This window comes from Sminthopsis crassicaudata, chromosome 4, assembly GCF_048593235.1.
Source record: "Sminthopsis crassicaudata isolate SCR6 chromosome 4, ASM4859323v1, whole genome shotgun sequence".
NCBI classification, from domain to species: Eukaryota; Metazoa; Chordata; class Mammalia; order Dasyuromorphia; family Dasyuridae; genus Sminthopsis; species Sminthopsis crassicaudata.
The window spans coordinates 362,126,226-362,147,173 of record NC_133620.1 but is presented as its reverse complement, the minus strand read 5'-3'; the positions used below and the strand labels follow the sequence as shown (position 1 = coordinate 362,147,173).

Below are 20,948 nucleotides of genomic sequence, written 5' to 3'. Positions count from 1 at the left end.
AATATAAATTTGAGCCAAGCAAAGATAAATCTACACTATACTCACCTCTCAAAAATCAAATATACTGATCAATTATAATGAATTTGGTTGTTTTCAACAAGGAGGTAATTCAAGACAATTCCAATAGATTTATAATGAAAAAAGCATACACATCCAGAAAGAGAACTATGGAGACTGATTGTGGATCATAGTATTTTCATCTTTTTGTGGTTGTTGTTGTTTACTTCTTTCCCATGGCTTTTTTCTTTTTGATCTGATTTATCTTGCACACCATGACAAATATGGAAGTATGTTTAGAATAATTGTACATATTTAAGCTATATTGGATTACTTGCTATCTAGGGTATGGGGGGGCAGAGGGAGGAAAATCTGAAACATGAGGTTTTGCAAAGGTGAATGTTGAAAACAACCTTTGCATGCATTTAGAAAAATAAAATACTATTTCTTAACAATATAGCTTTTAAATTTTCAAAATAAATGCAAAGATAATTTTCAACATTTACCCTTGCAAAATATTATGTTCTAAACTTTTATTCCCCCTTCCAATATAAGTTAAAAATTTTCAATTCTTCTAAACATATTTCTACATTTATCATGCTGTACAAGAAAAATCAGATCAAAAGGAAGAAAAAATGAGAAAAAAACAAGCAAACAAATAACAACAACAAAGAGGTAAAAATACTATGCTATGATCTACATTCAATTTCCATAATCCTCTCTCTGCATGCAGATGACTCTTTTCATCACAAGGCTATTGGAATTTCTTCGAATTACCTCATTGTTGAAAAGAGTCAAGTCCATCACAGTTGACCATCATATAATCTTGTTGTGTACGATGTTCTCTTGGTTCTACTCACTTCACTTAGCATCAGTTCAGGTAAGTCTTTCCAGGCTTTTCTGAAATCAGCCTGCTCGTCATTTCTTAGAGAATTATATTCCATTAAATTAACATATCATAACTTGTTCAGCCATTCTCCAACTGATGGGCATTCACTCAATTTCCAGTTCCTTGCCACTACAAAAAGAGCTGCTACAAACATTTTTCCACATGTGAGTTCTTTCCTTTTTTATAATCTCTTTGAGACCTAGTAGATACACTGCTGGATCGAAGAATATGCAGTTTTATAGCCTTTTGGGAAAAGCACCAAATTATTCTCCAGAATGGTGGGATCACTTCACAAAAATACTATTTTTAAAAATCAAATATTCCCTGGACAAACATAAATAGTTTTTGGATTTTTCTGCCATTGTGGATTATATGCAGAAAAGCTTGCTTACATTGATATGGGTAATTGAGAGTGGTTTTAAAGTAAACTGAATACTTCACTCACCTTTAACATAGGAGTCCCATTGCTTTCTATATTCTAAATCCATATAAACATCTGCACACAGAGTTGGAGGGCAATTCTTGAAATCACCAAAGGCTTTATATTCATAAAGTCCTGTTTGCTGTTAAAAAATAAACAAAAGAAATCAGTAGGTTACCACTGTCAGAATGCCTCCTACCAGGCATGATGCCACACAACTATGATCTCTGATACTGGAGAGGCTGAGGCTGTTAGATCATTTGAGTTATGGTATAGATCTGGTATCCAGAATAAATCCATTAAAGTGATCCCTCAAAAGCAGTGGCTGGGAAAGGAACATTGCTTCCAGGGTGGCTAAGAAGGGGCAATCATCAGAAACAGATCAGGTCAGGTCCTTCATGCCAATAACCAGGCCTGTGAATGGTTACAAGAACATCCAGACCAGTGAAAAAAGAACTCACTCTAGCTTCACATCCCAATAAAATAGCCTCCTAAATGGATAGGAAGTAACCAGAAAGAAAATTATTACAGGCAAATGTGAAGCAGATGAGGCCACAACTTTATTTTACATTACCCCAAACCCTACCATTCTACATCAATTTCTCTGGTTTTCTAGCTTTACTTTTTGGCATGGGAGTCCAAAATGTTGACTTCAAATCTCACAAACTAATTTTCTTATTGGGAGATCTTAAGAGTTCCAATATTTTATATGCTTTGGGGCAACAATCAATATATCAATCAATAAGCATTAAGTGTCTACTATGTGCCAAACATTATTGTAAGTGCTGGGGATCTAAAAAAAGGAACAGACAGTTCCTTCCATAAAAATGCTTATTATTTAAGACAGGGAGAAACAGCTAGCATTTATTTAGCTTACTATATGCCAGGAACTGAACTAAAATACATATAACCTCATTTAATTCTCAGAACAACATGGGAGGTAGATGCTATTATTATCTTCATTGTACAGTTGACAAGGCAAATAAAGGTTGTGACTTTTCCAGAATCACACAGTTGTGTCTAAAGCCAGATTTGAACTGAAGGTTTCCTGACTGCAATCCCAAAGCTCTATCCACCTAGGTATTCTGAAAAAGAAAAGAAAAGAAAAAAAGAAAAGAAAAGAAAAGAAAAGAAGAGAAGAGAAAAGAAAAGAAAAGAAAAGAAAAGAAAAGAAAAGAAAAGAAAAGAAAAGAAAAGAAAAGAAAAGAAAAGGAAAGAAAAGAAAAGAAAAGAAAAGAAGAGAAAAAGTCTTCAAGATTCCTATGTTTAGCCATGGTGTTTTATGAGCTGTCTCTGTCAATATTTTAGTCCTGAGTCAGTTGTCCAGAATGTGGTACTGTCTCTACAACATTCTACAGTTCCCAATTTCTTCCTTGCTGGTAGCCTCATGGGTTCATACTTCTAACAAATAGAAACCTAATCTCCATGCAAAAGCACATATTAATGGACCATGTTGTTTGAAGATGCTAAAAGTTAGTGAATGAGGTAGGGGAAAACACTATAATTGAACTCTTTCAATAAGAAAGCAGGATAAATGTACTGGAAGCAACAATAGAATGGGAAGCAAAAGACCTGGGTTGCATCAAATAGCTTTGGAGCTTAGAATAAGTTAATTCCCTCTTGAAGACCCAGTTTCATAATTTTTTAAATGAGGGGTTTGAACTAGTTAAGTAATTATCAGTCTGGAGATAGTGGACCCCTGTGGGATCTCAGAATTATTACAAAAGGCCCTTAACTTCACACGTAGCATCCTTGCTCTGGACTATCTTCTAAACCTTGCAATCACAGGTTAAGCCACATAAAGGAATGTATAGTATACCCTAAAGTCAGGATACTCTCTGGATCTTTGCATATAAAATTATACTACTGAAGCCCTATGAACATATAGTTCAATAGTCAAGAAGATGCAATTAGCTCAAATAAGCATGAATTTCTAGAAATAAAGTAATAAGAATGATAGCTAAAGAACATTTTCTCCATGAATCTAGGGTCCATCTTCCCTCAAATCTAAGCTAACTATTGATTTTAATTTATTTTTATCAGTTATTTTATTGATCTTTATTGATAGAAGAAATACTTCATTAATTTCCCAGTTAGAATGTAAATTTCTTTGGAATAGGGTTTGTTTCTTTCATTTTATTTAGAAAGTCATGTCTAACACACTGCTTGGAACATAAGCATTTAATAAATATTTGCTGTTTGATTTATTGAGGGATTGAGAGCTCCCCATATGAATCACAGCTCTGGTGTTACCTTCCCCTCTCCCCAAAATTAAAGTTTTACTTAGTATTTTATGTGAATAATTTTGTTTAACTCTCACAAGACCCTTGTGAAGTAGGTGTTACTATTATTACCATTTGATCTATGAAAAAACTGAGACTTTAAAAAATTCAGCAAATGGACCAGGATCTGCAGTTGGTTAGTGTATTAGGCAGGATTTGGGCTAAGAGTTTCCAAATTGTAAATCTAACTCTTTAATCTGTCTGGCAAACAACTTCTTAAGATGTATTAGTCCCTGCCTATAATAATATAAAATTCAATCAAGAGACAAATATATGTACAGGAAAATATTTAAGAATTTAGACATTTGTGTATACATGTGTACACATATGTGTATAATGTGTGTTTGTATTTATATACATTCATGCAAGCCTAGAGCAATATATTGATAAATAGATATACACATATATCATAGGCCATAAAATTCATAAGAGTTTCAATTATACCACTACCAAGTCAATGAAAGCTCTTTAGAGCAATGGCTCCCAACCTTTGGGGCTCTGATCACTCCCCACCAACACACACACACACACACACACACACACACACACACACACACACACACACACACACACAACTCAGATTTCTTGTGAGGGGTCATGGAAACCATCTGTTCACCAAGCATTTGTCTCTACATCGCTTTAATCAATGGAGACTAATTGTACAATTACTGGGGAGGAGGAGAGAAGAAATGGAAATCTTTGAATTTTTTGCTATTTAAAAGATATTTTTATTCTTCAAAGACCTCTGCTCCAACAAGTATGTTCTCAAAAGGAGAACAATGTTCTCTTTAACATTTAATGCCTCCCAGTTATATCTCTGACTTTCTAAATTTCAGCATCTTACCTCAGCTGCAAGCTCACCCTAGAATATACATCTCTCTTTTCCTTCATTCATTGTTGAATTCTTCCCTGGGTCTGCATTTTGGGGAAGGGCCCAAAGTGGTTGGCCAACCTTCATTCCCCTCTGAGCAGATTTTTCAGATTTAAATACCATGCATTACTCCTAGTTACTTCACCCTGGAGCTCCCCTCACTTCACCACCATTCTTTGTACAGTTTCTTTTCATATATTGTCTTCTTCATTAGAATGCAAGCTCCTTGAGGATAAGGACTTTCTTTTTGCTTATATTGTTTTCTCCAGCACTTAGCACAATGCCTGGCTCCTACTAAAAGCTTGTTGCCTGACTTTAATACCCCCAAAGTACTCAAACACAGTCTTCACAATATGGAAGTATGTTGGAAGCAGATAATTGGAAGAGTGGATGCAAACAGGCAGAAATAAATGCACTCAAATCCCAAAAGGGAATTTTTGGTATTGAGAAGAGGTGAAGAATACAGGACTCACAGGGGGCTTTGCCATTTCTCTCTCTTCCAATTATCAACAATAAATGCTTCCCAAAAGTTCTGATCCACTCTAACTTGTTTTGACCTGCCTAGGAAGATGAATAATAACTAGCATGAACATAGCAATTTAGGGTTTTAAAGACACATTACACAGATTATCTCATTTAGTTCTTACAACAATCGTGTGAGCTGTATTACTATTCTTAATTTCATTTTGTATAGGAGGAGACAGAGACTGATAGTCATTAAGTGACATATATAGAATCACACATTAAGTATCTAAGGGAGGATTTTAACTCAGGTATTTCCAACTTCAAGTACAGTGGGTTATCAATTTTGCCAATTGGATGCTTCTATTTTTTTTCTTGCATTTATTTATTGTTTATCATTCTCAAAGAAGACCATGATATCAGGAAGGTGATGCTATGACATGCAAGTGAACTGGATTTGAATGAAGAAGGGCTGTTAAAGTTCATCAGCTTCATTTTCTCCTCCAAAGCCATCTGGATCAAGTGGCTAGATATAGATTAGGATGACAGGAGATGAACCTAAGTGCAATGGAAGAACTTAGCCTAAAACAACTAAGTAAAGCTTTTAATAGCAAGGTAGCCCCTCTCTTTGCTACTCCCCTCAGTGAGTAAAGCTCGGTAGGAAAGAAATGAGTCATCTCAGCCTTTTAAAATTGATAGATTTTAAATAAATAGATAGATAGATGTGGGCATACAAACATATATGCATGTATGTATTTATAAAAGAATCTATATTGGAGGGGAAAACTCTAAGGATTTCTGGCCAGAATAATAATCACTATTTACATTTACTCTGAGGCAATCAGGGCCAAAATAAAAACCAAATGGGCATGGCCTGGGATCACATCATAAGTGAATGACTATGAAATAAGGAATTTATAGGCTACATCTCTTTTTTTGTGTGTGGGGGGATACAGAGGCAGTTTCAGGAAAGCAATCAGGATTAAGTGATTTGCCTAAGGTCACACAGCTATTAAATTAAAATTAAAACAGTGTATTGTGCTTGTTTCTAGTCAGGTTTCCAACCAGCATGAAAAATAAGAAATACATTTTAAATTTTACTTAAGATATACATAGGTCAAAACTTGTATCTTGATAGCTGGCATCAGATTCCACTATCCTAGGCATGAATGGTACAAGAACTCTAAAATTAGAGAAGGGGCTCAGAGACTTGAAGCTCTTGTGGCTGAAATCCTATGGAATCTTAAATGTTTTTCAGTTCAAAGCAAGTGGAAAATAAGCTCCTTGGGGACAGAAATAATTTTTTACCTTCATCTTTGTATTCACAGCAGTCTAACAAGTAGTACTTTATAGTACATAGTAGATACTTTATAATCATGTCGAGTCTCAGTTTCTTCATCTGCTAAATAGAGATAATACACTACGTACTTCACAAGATTATTTAGGGGCCCAAATAAAAATATATATAGGACAGTGTTTTCCCCTTTGTTTAATAATTTTTTAGTCAGGTACCTCATTTGGGGTTTTACTGGAAGTGTAGTGAAATGGTTTTCCTTTTTCCTTCTCTGGCTTTTACAGATGAGGAAACTGAGGCAAATTGTGTTATGTGACTTGCCTAGGGTCCATAACTAGTAAGTGTCTGAAGCCAGATTTGATCTCAGGAAAATGAGTCTTCTTGATCCCAAGTTCCTGTACTCTATCCACCATGCCAACTAAAAGCCCACAACTTTCTCTAGGTGCTCATAATTTTAAACTTGGAGACAAAGTCGAGACCTGTGATTGAATTGATCTAAGAAAGAGCATGATGAGAAAATACCCTTTACAAATGTAAAAGTCAGTATCCTCTTTCACTTATAATCTGGAACACAGAGATTAAGTAAGTTTAAGAGAGGCAAGACAGAGTAATGGCTAGAGAACAAAAGTGGGAGTTAGGAACGCCTAGGTTCAAAAGCATTAATTAAATGACTTGCTGAGCCATGCATATATTATGCACAATGGTATCTGTCATAAAAGTAACACATTAAAAAAATCAACAAAAGTAGTTAGGTGGTGCACTGGATAAAGCAACTGTCCTGTAGTCAAGAAGATCTGAGTTCAAATTCAGCACGAGTTACTTACTAGTTTTGGGATCATATTCAAGTCACTTAATAACTGTTATTGCCTTCAGAACAAACAAAAGACATTATTTCAGGTGAAGTAAAATACACTTATCCTTAATTAAACCATTAAAAAACATCACTGTATGTTTCATTTATAATGGTGACTTAGCAATTACTTAGAGAAATCTTATTGCTAGGTTTATACATAATAGTCCTAAAAGGAAGCCAATTCAAGAAAAATTGAACTTTCTTATAAATTAGATTTCTACATTCACAGCTCTTATCCCCCTAAATCTCTGCTGATTCCTTCCATTTCGATGGTTTATCTGCATTTATGTTAGTGATGAATCATACTTCTCTAAACCTGCTAATGGTCCAGGAAACCTTAATTTGTCCCAGAACAACTCATTTCTATTCCACTAGTAGATCAAGAGTCATCTTTATTACTCTCCTCTGGAGCTTTTCCAAGTTTCTAGAAACTTGGACAAGTAATAGTACACAGAAGAGAAAGCTAAGTGTCTCTGGGCTGAAAAGAAACAGCTCTAATTAAGGACCTTAATCCAGTCTCTGCCACTGAGCAGTGAGTCCCAAACTGCATTGTCTAATTAAACCCAATTCAGTGCTTGGGATATACAAATATATTTGGTTTTGTTTTGTCTCTAAGGAGTGTCAGCCAAAAAGGATCTTCACCTCAATATTCCTGTTCCTCCATAGCCCTTCTATAACCAGGGCTACAATTTTATAAAACCATGGAAAAGAATTGGAAACTGGAGGGATGCCCATCAATTAGAAAACAGCATATGCTTGTGCTGGCATACTACAGTGCTATAAGAATTAATGATCAGTATTTTTTTTAGAAAAAACCTTGAAAAACTTGTATGAAATAATGAAGAATGAAATGAGCAGAACCAAGAGAATGTTGTACAGAGTAACAATAATATTGTTCTAAGCATGACTTTGAGTGAATGTCACTTTAATTATTATAAATACCCAAATTAGCCATAAAATAAATGAAGATGCTCTCTTTATTCAGAAAAAGAACAGATAAACAGAAATATTTATAAAATAATTTTATGATATATATATAATATATATACACACATACATACATACACATATATGTATATACATGTAGTTGTACCTAATAGTAGCCATCTGTGGGAGGAGAGGAGGAAAGGAAAAATTTACATGATTACTATGTATTTTTTCTAGTAAATTTATTTATTTTTAATACACATTGTTTTATGAATCAAAAGAGATCTGTGAGAGGGAAAAATCAGCAAAAGGGAAAAACCATGGGAGAGATTAAAAAATGGAAAAAAGTGAACATAGCATGTGTTGATTTATATTCAGTCTCTTTAATTCTTTTTCTGATGCAGATGGCATTTTTCTGTCCAAAGTATATTGGGATTGCTTTGGATCACTGAACTGAGAAAAACCAAGTCTTTCATAATTGACCATCACACATTCTTGCTATAATTGTGTACAATGTATTGCTGGTTCTGCTAGTTTTGCTCATTATCAGTTCATGTAAATCTTTCCAGACCTTTCTTAAATTAATTTGTTCATCATTTTTGTAGAATAATAATATTCCATTATCTTCATATACCATAATTTATTCAGCCATTCCCCAATTAATGGACATCTACTCATTTCCAATTCTTTGTTACCACAAAAAGTGCTGCTACAAACATTTTTGCACAACTAGATCTTTTTCTCTCCTTTATGATTTCCTTAGGATACAGTTTCATAGCCCTTTGGGCACAGTTCTAAATTGCTCTCCAGAATGGTTGGATCATTTCACAACTCCACCAACAAGGCATTAGTGACTCAATTTTCCCACATTCTTTCAGATATTTATATTTATCTTTTGCTGTCATCTTACTCAATTTAAGAGGTGTGAGATGGTAACTTAGAGTTGTTCTAATTTACATTTCTTTAATCAATAGTGATTTAGAGCATTTTTTCATATAACTAAAGATGGCTTTAATTTTATCATCTAAAAATTGTTCACATCCTTTGTCTAATTTTAATTGGGGAATGACTTGTATTATAAATTTGACACCATTCTTTATATATTTTAGAAATGAGACCTTTATTAGAAACACTAGCTATAAAGATTTTTTCCTTGCTTTGTACTTCCCTTTTAAATTTGTTTCTTTTTGTTTTGTTTGTGCAAGTTTTTTTTAATTTAATGTGATCAAAGTTGTCCATTTTGCCTTTCAGAATGTTCTCTAGATTTTCTTTAGTCATAAATTCCTCTCTTCTCCAAAGATCAGCTAGGTAAACCATCCCTTGTTCTCCTATTTTTTTATGTTATCACCCTTTATCTACAAATTATGTATCAATTTTGACCTTATTTTGGTCTGGAGTGTGAGATTTAGGTCCATGTTCAACATGGATCTCACATTATGTTTTGGTTTTCCCAGCAATTTTTGTCAAATAGTGAGTTCTTATTCCAGAACCTGGATTTTGAGGGGTTATCAAATACTAGATTATTATAGACCTTGATTATTGTGTCTATTCCACTAATCCACTGCTGATTTGTTCTATAATTTTAGGTTTGGTACTGCTAAGCCATCATCCTTTGTATTGATATTTTTTTTGTATTTGTATAATATAACCAAAATGGATGAATATTTACAAAAGTATAAATTTCTCATATTAACAGAAGAGGCAATAAATTACTTTAAAAGTCCAATTTTTGAAAAAGAAATTGAATAAGCCATTAATGAAGTCCCTAAGAAAAATCTCCAGGGCCAGATAGATTCATAAGTGAATTTTATCAAACATTTAAAGAACAATTAATTCCAATACTATGAAAATCATATGGTAAAATAGGTAAAGGAGTACTACTACATTTCTTCTATGACACAAATGTAGTATTAATACCTAACTCAGGAACAGCCAAAACAGAGAAAAAACAATCTCCCTAATGAATATTGATGCAAAAAAAATTAAATAAAATATTAACAAAGAGATTATAGCAACTTATCAGGATGATCAAGTGGGACTTGTACCAGAAATGCAGGGCTGCTTCAATATCAGGAAAACCATTACCATCATTGACCATACCAATAAAAAAACCACCAGAAATTATATGATAATATCAAAAAATGCAGAAAAATTCAATAAAATACAGCATCCACTCTTTTTAAATACACTAGAGAGCACAGGAATAAAGGAATCTTTCCTTAATAAGCAGCATCTATCTAAAATCAACATCAAGCATTATTTGTAATAGAGAGAAGCTGGGTGTATTTCCAATAAGATCAGGGATGAAACAAGGATACCTATTATTACCACTATTATTCAACATTGTACTAGAAATGTTGGCTACAGCAATAAGAAAAGAAAAAGAAATTAAATGAATTAGAATAGGCAATAAGGAAATAAAACTATCTCTCTTTGCATATGATATGATTTATTTAGAGATTTCTAGAAAATCATCCAAGAACATACTGGAAACAATTCATAGCTTTAGCAAAATTGCAGGATATAAAATAAATCCACACAAATCATCATTTCTATATATTACTGACAAAGCCCATCAGGAAGAGATAGCAAGAGATTGATTTAAAATTACTGTAAACAAAATAAAATACTTGGGGGTCTATCTGCCAAGACAAATGCAAGAACTATATGAACACAATTATGAAATACTTCTCATGCAAATAAAGTCAGATGTGAACAGTTGGGAAAATAGCAATTTCTCATGGGTAAGCTGAGCTAATATAATAAAAATGATAATTTTGCCTAAATTGGTCTACTTGTTCAGTGCTACACCAATCAAACTGCCAAGTTTATAGAACTAAAAAAAAAAACACAAAATTCATCTGGAAGAACAAAAAGTCAAAAATATCAATTACTGATTATATATATTTAAAAGGAAAATCAAGTTATACATAATAAATTTGAACTTTTATATGTAATCCTTTTTATTATGTTATGTTACAGAAACTCTTGTTTATTTCATAAACTTAATAATTAATTAGTCAGAAATTGAATAAAACCATGAATAAGAGCATCCAAGCAACTTATAATTGTGAAAGGATCATTACTTATTTATCTTTCTTATCTTACCCAATAGCTAACTCTGAAAATCAAGGATACCTAGTAGGTCTTTGTTGAATGGATAAATAAATGAACAAATGAATACAATAGTGACCTAGAAAATCCAGAAATTCATAAAAAGCAAAAACTTATGACAGAGAAGAAGGTATTGTGGTCCAGTGGAAAATGTGCTGCCTTTAGAATCAGAAGACTTGAGCAAGTTATTCAATCTCTCCTTGAAACTTGGGAATTGATGCTGAACTTGCTGCAAAGCCCACCATTTCTGAGTTCTAGAGATGACTTTTTGAAACCCACAAGCTGAAAATCCACAGACTACTTTACTTCACTTATATCAACTTATAAATAAATATATATATATATATATATATTTTACATAAAGAGCTTTTTCCTAATTTTTTTAATCTCTTTAGCATATAATCTTAGTAGTAATATTGTCTAGGTTAAAAGGTATGGACAGTTTTACAGCCCTTTGGGTGTAATTTCAATTTGTTCTTCAAAATGGTTAGATCAAATCACAATTTCACCATCAGTGCATCAGTGTGACAATTTTTCATATCCCCTCCAACATTTGTCATTTTCTTTTTCTGTCATTTTAGTCAATCTTTTAGGCTTGAGATGGTACCTCAGAGAAAAACAAAAATAAAACTCCAAACAAGTTGTATCTCAAGGGTTGTTCTGAAGATTGATTAAAATAGCCTAAGTAAAGAGGCTTGGCAAACCCTAATAAACTCACTAAATTTTAATGTTAGAATTGTTATTCAAATGGCTAAGAAGATATTTACCAAGACTTTCCTTTCTTTAAACTAATGTATTCCTGTTTTGTGCAATTTCTGTGAAAAGAAGAAGGGAAACATTCTAATGCAATGATTATTCCCAATGACTGGAAGGACTGAACAATCTGAACTTTCAATCAGCAATAAAGTGATTGGTTTGCCAAGAACACCCACATCAATCCTCTTCCACCTACCCATTGCTCCCACTAGTTCACCTCCACCACTACCCCAAGCCTGCTTTGTGAGTACTGATCTTTATCCTGTTTTGTCTTTATGCCAGTCTTTTCAAATCTATATCAGCAAAGTGACCAACATCCAACCTTTCTCCAAAACACACACACATGAACACACACACAAAATACTACACACATACACACACACACACACACACACACACACACACACACAAAGTACTTCACACACACACGACCACCCTGATGAATGTACAGATGGTCATAAAGGGTTTGGCTTGTTTCTCATGAGGGAGAAACCTACATTACATCCTACATTATCTCAATGACACCTTACCCAAGAATCTGAGTGGTCAAACTTTTAAATTTTTTTTTTATTCCTCTCAGGAAAGAAAATTTTGGAGGAAATGGAACCTCTTCAGATGATAGAAAGAGTGAAAAGGAAAATGACTTACTCTGAGAACTCATACTATTTATCATTATTCAGTCTAATTGAAGGCGCCAATGTTGTGAATAATAGAAAAACAATGAATAATCTATAAATCATTTACAGTTACAGAAAGAAAGAAAAAAAGAAAGAAAGAAAGAATTTTGGGGCTCCCCTCATCACATTGATTAAAAGAATTTCTCTACCTGAGAATTCCCTATACAATAAAATTGAAGGTTTATCCTCTCATCCTCTCACCCTATTCCTAAATCTGAAAAACAATTAAGGCAAGGGAGTCCTTCTGTACATGTGGTACAAAAGAAGGAAGCCAGGCTGAATTTAAATACAATCATTTAGTGACTAATTCATATTGAAGATATTGATAGTTGCTCAACACCAGATATGCTAAAGCTTAATGATGAACAGAATGATAGTTTTACCTGGAAAAAGAGAAAACTGTAGCGTTTCACAACTTTTTCTATCCTTGACTCTGCAACCTTCAAATTCATCTTTTCAAGAACCTCATCATTTGAGTTACTAACAAGACACTCTCTATAAATGCAACTGGTTTTCCTTCTGAATTTTCCTCTTCAGTGGCCTGAATTTTTAGGCCAATTAATGGGAGAAATAGAATCATTCCCTGGGAAAATGTCATTTTTCCCCCTTGTGTCTTGGATTAAAATGATGAAAGAAGGATAGAAACAAGATTTAGCCAGTGTCTGCGTGATACCAGACATCTGGATTTTTTAAAAAGGCAAAAATCCAAACTTTATTTACATATTTCAAAAAAGACAACATCCAATATTTCCTAAACAAAAGAGGCAAATTACTGGATTGAATTTTTAAATTTTCATGGAAATAACTGTTATAACATTAATATAGCCCAAGTCTATAGTCAAGGTTTGTGCTGCAGCTTTCTATAGAGATTGTTTTAATTTACTCTTTTTCTTCTCTGCCATGAAAATTCTCACCTCCAATCAACTGAGGAGGATTTACCCTGAAATAACAACTAATTGAGAATATTAGAGAGCCAGACTTGAAAGAAAGAGGTACTTGTGATTTTAAATTCTGTTATTTCTTCAAATTTTCTCTTCTTTCTTGCCTTTTTTTAATTAAGCATTTATTTTTCTCTTCCTCCCACCTCCCCCTAACATTAAAAAAAAACTGTTACTCTCTTGAAAGATCTCTGCTTCCTTTTCAGTCTAAGAAACTCAGAATTCAGCTCTGTAGAATCCCCAAAAGGAGCTGTTTTTCACATCCTGAACCAGCTAGATTCAGTATTGAATTTGGCCAAATAATTAACAACTGTTTCAACAATGACAATCAAGTACTCTCACACTTGAGAGTACTTGGTAGTCTGAGAATACAACAAGAATTTTAGAAGTTGTAAATCAAACAATACTGAAATAAATACCCTTTTAATCCAAAGACCACTAATGAGAATGAAGAATTCCAAGAGATTTTCATTGATGATTTAAATCATACTTTGAGAAGAGAAAGTTTCTATTATACATGTGAATATTTTATTCATATGTACATATTTATAAACATAGGCATGCATGATTTATATATATATATATATATATATATATATATATATATATAAGAGAGAGAGAGAGAGAGAGAGAGAGAGAGAGAGAGAGAGAGAGAATGGAAGCTAGACATGAGATTAGGATGTATGTGTATATGCATATACAAATATGAGTATCCAATTCCCAGGTCTAGTGCTGTTCCACATATACACATGCATATATGTGTGTTTATAGGTGTACACATACATATACATACTCATACATATAAAATAGAGAATGGACCTGGTATTTCATTGATAGAGGGAGCTCCCCAATGAGGAAACTTCTTCTACCAAGGAAGTATGTATGTATAATGTGGGTATATAAATAGATAGAAATATATACACATTTATGCATACATAAAACTGGAAAACACAAACAGATGTAACAGATTCTGGCACATTTCCCAAGTTCCTGGGATGACATGTTCCTTAGGAAGAACTGAGAAACTTATATCAAGAATTAACTATGTGAAATGGAAATACTTTGAAGAAATCCAAGCATGGCCAGACATTTTATAATAGTTTCTGGTGGGTCATTTGTGCTATGAAATCTCTTTGGTTCATTGTGGAGGCATTTAAAAGCCTTTAGTAGACTTCCAACATCTTTTTTCACCTCATTCATCTCAGCACATTCTTGAAGTAACTCTCTTGCTTATAGAATTCAATATGGGATAATATTATGGAGAGGGTACATAGTCCTGCAAAAAGGGCTTCAGTCCTTTTCCTCTGCATTTAGCATTTAGCTAAAGGAGATTAAACTGGAGGCCCAGAGAATAAGGCAGGACTTCTGGAAACTGGAGTCCTGGCCAAGTTTGGCAATCAGTTTATCTCTCTGACATTCCAAGGAGAACGGACTGTTGTTTGGGAACTCATCTGAAAGTCAGATCATATCTGAAAATTAACTTGAACATCTAGGACTATTATTACATAATAACTGAGCTATGATTAAATTTCAGAGGTGGCCATTTCTAGTCATCTTGATCTATATCTGGCCACTGGATTCAGATGGATTCAGAAGAGAAAGTAAGATTGGTAACTGCATAGCCCTTGTTCACTTCAGTCTGATTAACTTCCTGATGTCATGATTCTCTTCAATAACAGACCAACAATCACAACCAATAGATATTGAGGAAAATATTCATAAGTATGTACTTAACATATCTTTGAAATAACATTCCTTTATAAAAACTAATTTATCTCAAATGATTAAATGTAATTGAGACTCTAGTCACTAACCCCTAATAATATGTGTGAAAGATAGGGGGAACACAGGCAGCAGGGGCTTGAACTGATAGGAGTAGAGATAGGAGTCACACACAAATTCCTCAAGATACTCAAGAGCCCTCCAAGGGGGAATGTAGCTTACCTGACTCTCAAAGAATGAGACAAAGATACTCATACCACATAAAAATACATATATGTACACACACATACTATGCATGCATAACTATGAGGTATCTCCTCTCAGCCATCAAATTAGCCAAGATGCTAAAAGATAGGGAGAAAAATCTTTGTTGAAGAATCCACAGGAAGCAAAACTTGCTAATTCATTGCTGATAGAATTGTGAATAGGTTCAACTATCCTGGAAATCAATTTCTAATTACACAAAAGGTTGCTGAATTTCACTATTGAGCTAAATACAACAAGAAGATAATTGATAGAGCAAGACCCATCCATACAAAAATGTTTGTAGCAGCAGTTTGCAACAACAAAATTTAAGATGCAAAAATATATGCTTATTAATTGAGGATTGGTGAACAGATACTCATGTAGGGATGTAACTGCAATATAGGAAAGGGGGTAGGGATGGGGAATTCAGAGAAACATTACCAACTTGAACAAAGTGATATAGAGCCCAAAATGACTGGGTTAACAATTTAAATAAATAAATATGTAAAAGCAAAAATACCCCCCAAAACCCTCTAGTAAATCTGAATAGTGTTTTGTATCCTAAGCCAAAGTTCAAAGACCTCTTTCTCTCTCCTTTCTATTAATAGTCATTTAACTGATTTGGTTGGGGTTAGGAGAGAGTTGCTTTGTAAACTGCTAAATTTGGGTATTTATTGGGAAAATCTGTTGTGCCAAGACAAAAATATCAAAAAAAGTTAGAGACACATAACAAAGAAAACATATAATATTTACATAAATTCCATCTATTCTTAACACATTTCAATTTATCAGTCAATAAACATTAAGTGCCTACTACATACCCAGAACTGTACTTTGTGTTGGGGTTACAAGAAAAAGTAAAAATTAGTCCCTTCCCTCAAGGAGTCTACAATGTAATGGAGTAGAAAATGTGGAAATATGTAAAATGTAGGAAATAATTAAAAGAGAGCACTGGAATTAAGAAAGCTTCCCTTAGAGGGTAGAATTTTAGTTGGGATTTACATTCCCCCTCTGAGGGCTCTTGAGCACCTTCAGGAGTTCCTGTGTGACCCTCTTCTCTAGTGCTATCAGTTCAAACCATACAGTCTGTGTTCCCCCTATCTTTCACACACAGTATTAGAGATTAGTGACTAGAGATCCAGTTCCATTTAAGCATTTGAGATGAATTCACTTTTATAAAGAAATATTATTTCAAAGATATGTTAAGCCCAGGAGGTCAGTAATCTGTATTGGGGAAGGAAAGCTTTCTAGGCATGGGGGATGGACAGAGAAAATACTAAGAGCCAAAAGATTGAGAATTTTGTTTTCAGAACAGTAAGGAAAATATGTATTGGGGAATAAAGTATAAGAAGACTGGAAAGGTAAGAGTGGACTAGGTTATGAAGAGTTTTGAAAGCCAAACAAAGCATCTTCTATTTGCTCCAGGAGGAAATAAGAAGACACTAGAGTTTTGTTGCTTTGTTCTGTTTTATTTTGTTTGGGAAGGGAGAGGCTGACATGATTGGATCTGTATTTTGGAGGAAATTACTTTAGTGCTATGTGGAAAATGGATGAGAGCAGGCAGACCCACCACCAGGTTACTGCAATAATCATGGCAGGAGATATGATGAGGATTTACAGTAAAGTGGTAACAGTATTAGAAAGGTGAAGGGGGCATATTTAATACATATTACAAAGGTGAAAATCAAAGGCCTTGGCAACAGTTGTATATGGAGGGAAATTGCAAGCTTGAGTTGATATAAAGATGCTGCTGCAGTAAATGGAATGGTATAGGAGGAAAAGTACTAAGTTCTGCTTTGAACAGTTATAAGTGTCCACTGGACATCCAGTTTGAGATGTCTGAAAGGCAATTAAAGATGTGACATTAGAGATCAGCAGAGAGGTTGGGGCAGGCAAAGTAGATTTGAGGGCCAATGAGATCACCAAGTGAAAATAGTGAAAATAGTATTGAGGGGGAAAAAAGAGTCCAGAATAGAATCTTAAGAAACTTATAGATATAGATATAGATATAGATAGATAGATAGATAGATAGATAGATAGATAGATGGGTTAGCGAACACTCTGGTGCAATTTGTGTTTAATTTTTTTCAAAGGATGAAATATTACTTTTAATTTTAAAATCAAAACAATAATATGTCCTTAGACTTAAAGCTTGGAAAAGAGCCCCATGCAGCTCCATGTCATATGTTCAGCTGTTGGGGAAAGCTTTTTTTTTTCTTTTTTTTCTTTTCCTGAGGCTGGGGTTAAGTGACTTGCCCAGGGTCACACAGCTAGGACATGTTAAGTGTCTGAGATCAAATTTGAACTCAGGTCCTCCTGAATTCAAGGCTGGTGCTTTATCCACTGCGCCACCTAGCTGCCCCCACTCCCTGGAGAAAGCTTTTAAAGTGAATTGTTATTTTTACTGATGGCAAGTACATCCTAATGATAACTGAAATTCTCCCAGAGCCTAACTGTTCTTTCATTGCAATTAATCAACCAATGAGTTTCATATACTTTTCCTTGATAAAGCACAGTGTAAGACACTGGAAAAGATGCAAAGATTAGTAAAACATTGTGAATCACTGTCCTTAAAGCATGTATAATTTGGTCAAGAAAGGAAAACATGAACAGGCTATTCTAACTTTATAGATGGGCAGGATTTTAAAAGTTCATTTGCAAATTGGTTATTTGGAGCAGAGAGAAAATTTCTTTCTAAAGAAACGGTATCACGCACAGTAGTTGGGTAATCAAGCTAATCCTTACAACAGAGATAAAGGCATTGTAAAAGGAAAAAAAAAGGGGGGGAAATAATTAGATTTGGCAAATATGTATCAAGTACCTAATAAGTGAGCTGGAAATAGGGATAGAGACTGATCAGTGATTTTACAAACACAGGAACCACAGACTACCAATACAGATCAGCACCTTCTCTGTAATTTAAGTCTTATAAGATGGCTGGTAGATTTCAGAAACACTTGAAAAGATTTAAATAAACTGATGCAAACTGAAAAGAGCAGAATCAAGAAAACAGTATATACAGTATTAGCAACATTGTTCCATGATCAATTATGACTTAGCACTTCTCAACAATATAATGATCCAAGAAAATTTAAAAGACTCATGATGAAAAATTCTATCCACCCCTAGAGAAAGAATTGATTGGAGCTTGAATGAATATTGAAGCATATTATTCTCACTTTATTTTCTTTGTGGTTTTTCTGTTTTGTTCTGTTTCTTCTGTCACAAAACAACTTATATGGAAATATGCTTTCCATGATTGTACATATATAACCTATGTCAAATTGTTCACACTCTTAGGGAGAGGGTAGCAGAGGGAAAGAGAAAACTTGAAACTTAAAATTTTATTTTAAAAAATGAATGTTAAAAATCACCTTTACACATAATTGGGGAAATTAAATCCTATTTTAAAAGATTTAAAAGTTCTATGAGCACTGAGACAAACCCAAAGACGAACAGCTGATATTTTTTTTTTAACAGTAATTGTAAATCAAATTATTTACTCATCTTTTTAAGTCTTAATACATGATATGAGCACTTTATTTTTATCATTTTGTTCATGTAAATGAATAAACTACCTGTTTCCACTTGATTTACATTGTACTTTGAGTACTTTTTTTTTTTTTTAATTTTTTTTATTATATATATATATATTTTATAATATTGTCCCTTGTATTCATTTTTCCAAATTACCCCCCCTCCTTTATTCCCTCCCCCCGACGACAGGCAACACCATACATTTTACATGTGTTACAATATAGTCTAAGTACAATACATGTGTGTGAATATCATTTTCTTGTTGCACAATAAACATTAGAATCCGAGGGTACATGCAACCTGGGCAGACAGATATTAGTGCTAACAATTTACATTCCCCTCCCAGTGTTTCTTCTCTGGGTGTATCTACCTCTGTCCATCATTGATCAACTGGAAGTGAGTTGGATCTTCTTTATGTTGAAGATTTCCACTTCCATCAGAATACTTCCTCATACAGTATCGTTGTTGAAGTATACAGTGATCTTCTGGTTCTGCTCATTTCACTCAGCATCAGTTGATTTAAGTCTCTCCAACCCTCTCTGTATTCCTCCTGCTGGTCATTTCTTACTGAGCAATAATATTCCATAACTTTCATATACCACAATTTACCCAACCATTCTCCAACTGATGGACATCCATTTATCTTCCAGTTTCTAGCTACAACAAAAAGAGCTGCCACAAACATTTTGGCACATATATGTCTCTTTCCGCTCTTTAGTATTTCTTTGGGATATAATCCCAGTAGTAGCGCTGCTGGGTCAAAGGGTATGCACAGTTTGACAACTTTTTGGGCATAATTCCAGATTGCTCTCCAGAATGGCTGGATTCTTTCACAACTCCACCAGCAATGTATTAGTGTCCCAATTTCCCCACATCCCCTCCAACATTTGTCATTATTTGTTCCTGTCATCTTAGCCAATCTGACAGGTGTGTAGTGGTATCTCAGAGTGGTCTTAATTTGCATTTCTCTGATCAGTAGTGATTTGGAACACTCTTTCATGTGAGTGGATATAGTTTCAATTTCTTCCTCTGAGAATTGTCTGTTCATATCCTTTGACCATTTATCAATTGGAGAATGGTTTGGTTTCTTATAAATTATGGTCAGTTCTCTATATATTTTGGAAATGAGACCTTTGTCAGAACCTTTGTTTTTAAAAATATTTTCCCAATTTGTTACTTCCCTTCTAATCTTGTTTGCATTAGTATTATTTGTACAGAAACTTTTTAGTTTGATGTAATCAAAATCTTCTATTTTGTGATCAATAATGATCTCTAGTTCTCCTCTGGTCATAAATTCCTTCCTCCTCCACAAGTCTGAGAGGTAGATTATCCTCTGTTCCTCTAATCTATTTATTATCTCCCTCTTTATGCCTAAATCATGGACCCATTTTGATCTTATCTTGGTATATGGTGTTAAGTGTGGATCCATATCTAATTTCTGCCATACTAATTTCCAGTTTTCCCAACAGTTTTTTCCGAATAATGAATTTTTATCCCTAATGTTGGAATCTTTGGGTTTGTCAAAGATTAGATTGCTATAGATGTACCCTTTTTTGTCCTTTGTATCTAATCTGTTCCACTGATCTACCGGTCTATTTCTTAGCCAATACCAAATGGTTTTGGTGACTGCTGCTATATAATATAGCTTTAGATCAGGTACACTTAGACCACCTTCCTCTGAGTTTTTTTTCATTAGTTCCCTTGCAATTCTTGACCTTTTATTCTTCCATATGAATTTTGTTGTTATTTTTTCTAGGTCATTAAAATAGTTTCTTGGGAGTCTGATTGGTATAGCACTAAATAAATAGATTAGTTTGGGGAGTATTGTCATCTTTATTATATTCGCTCGGCCTATCCAAGAGCACTGAATGTCTTTCCAATTATTTAAATCTGATTTTATTTTTGTGGCAAGTGTTTTGTAATTTTTCTCATATAATTCCTGACTTTTCTTTGGTAGATGGA

The 20,948-nt window shown here is 33.9% G+C and overlaps 1 protein-coding gene across 1 annotated transcript in view; it reads right to left on the bottom strand.

Moving 5' to 3' along the window:
• PCTP (phosphatidylcholine transfer protein) overlaps positions 1–20,948 on the bottom strand; it is a 70,005-nt gene that overhangs the window by 39,636 nt on the left and 9,421 nt on the right. Inside the window, exon 2 of the mRNA XM_074261846.1 lies at positions 1,332–1,449. Within this exon, the coding sequence (XP_074117947.1) occupies positions 1,332–1,449 (118 nt within the window). The remainder of the gene's footprint in view (positions 1–1,331; positions 1,450–20,948) is intronic.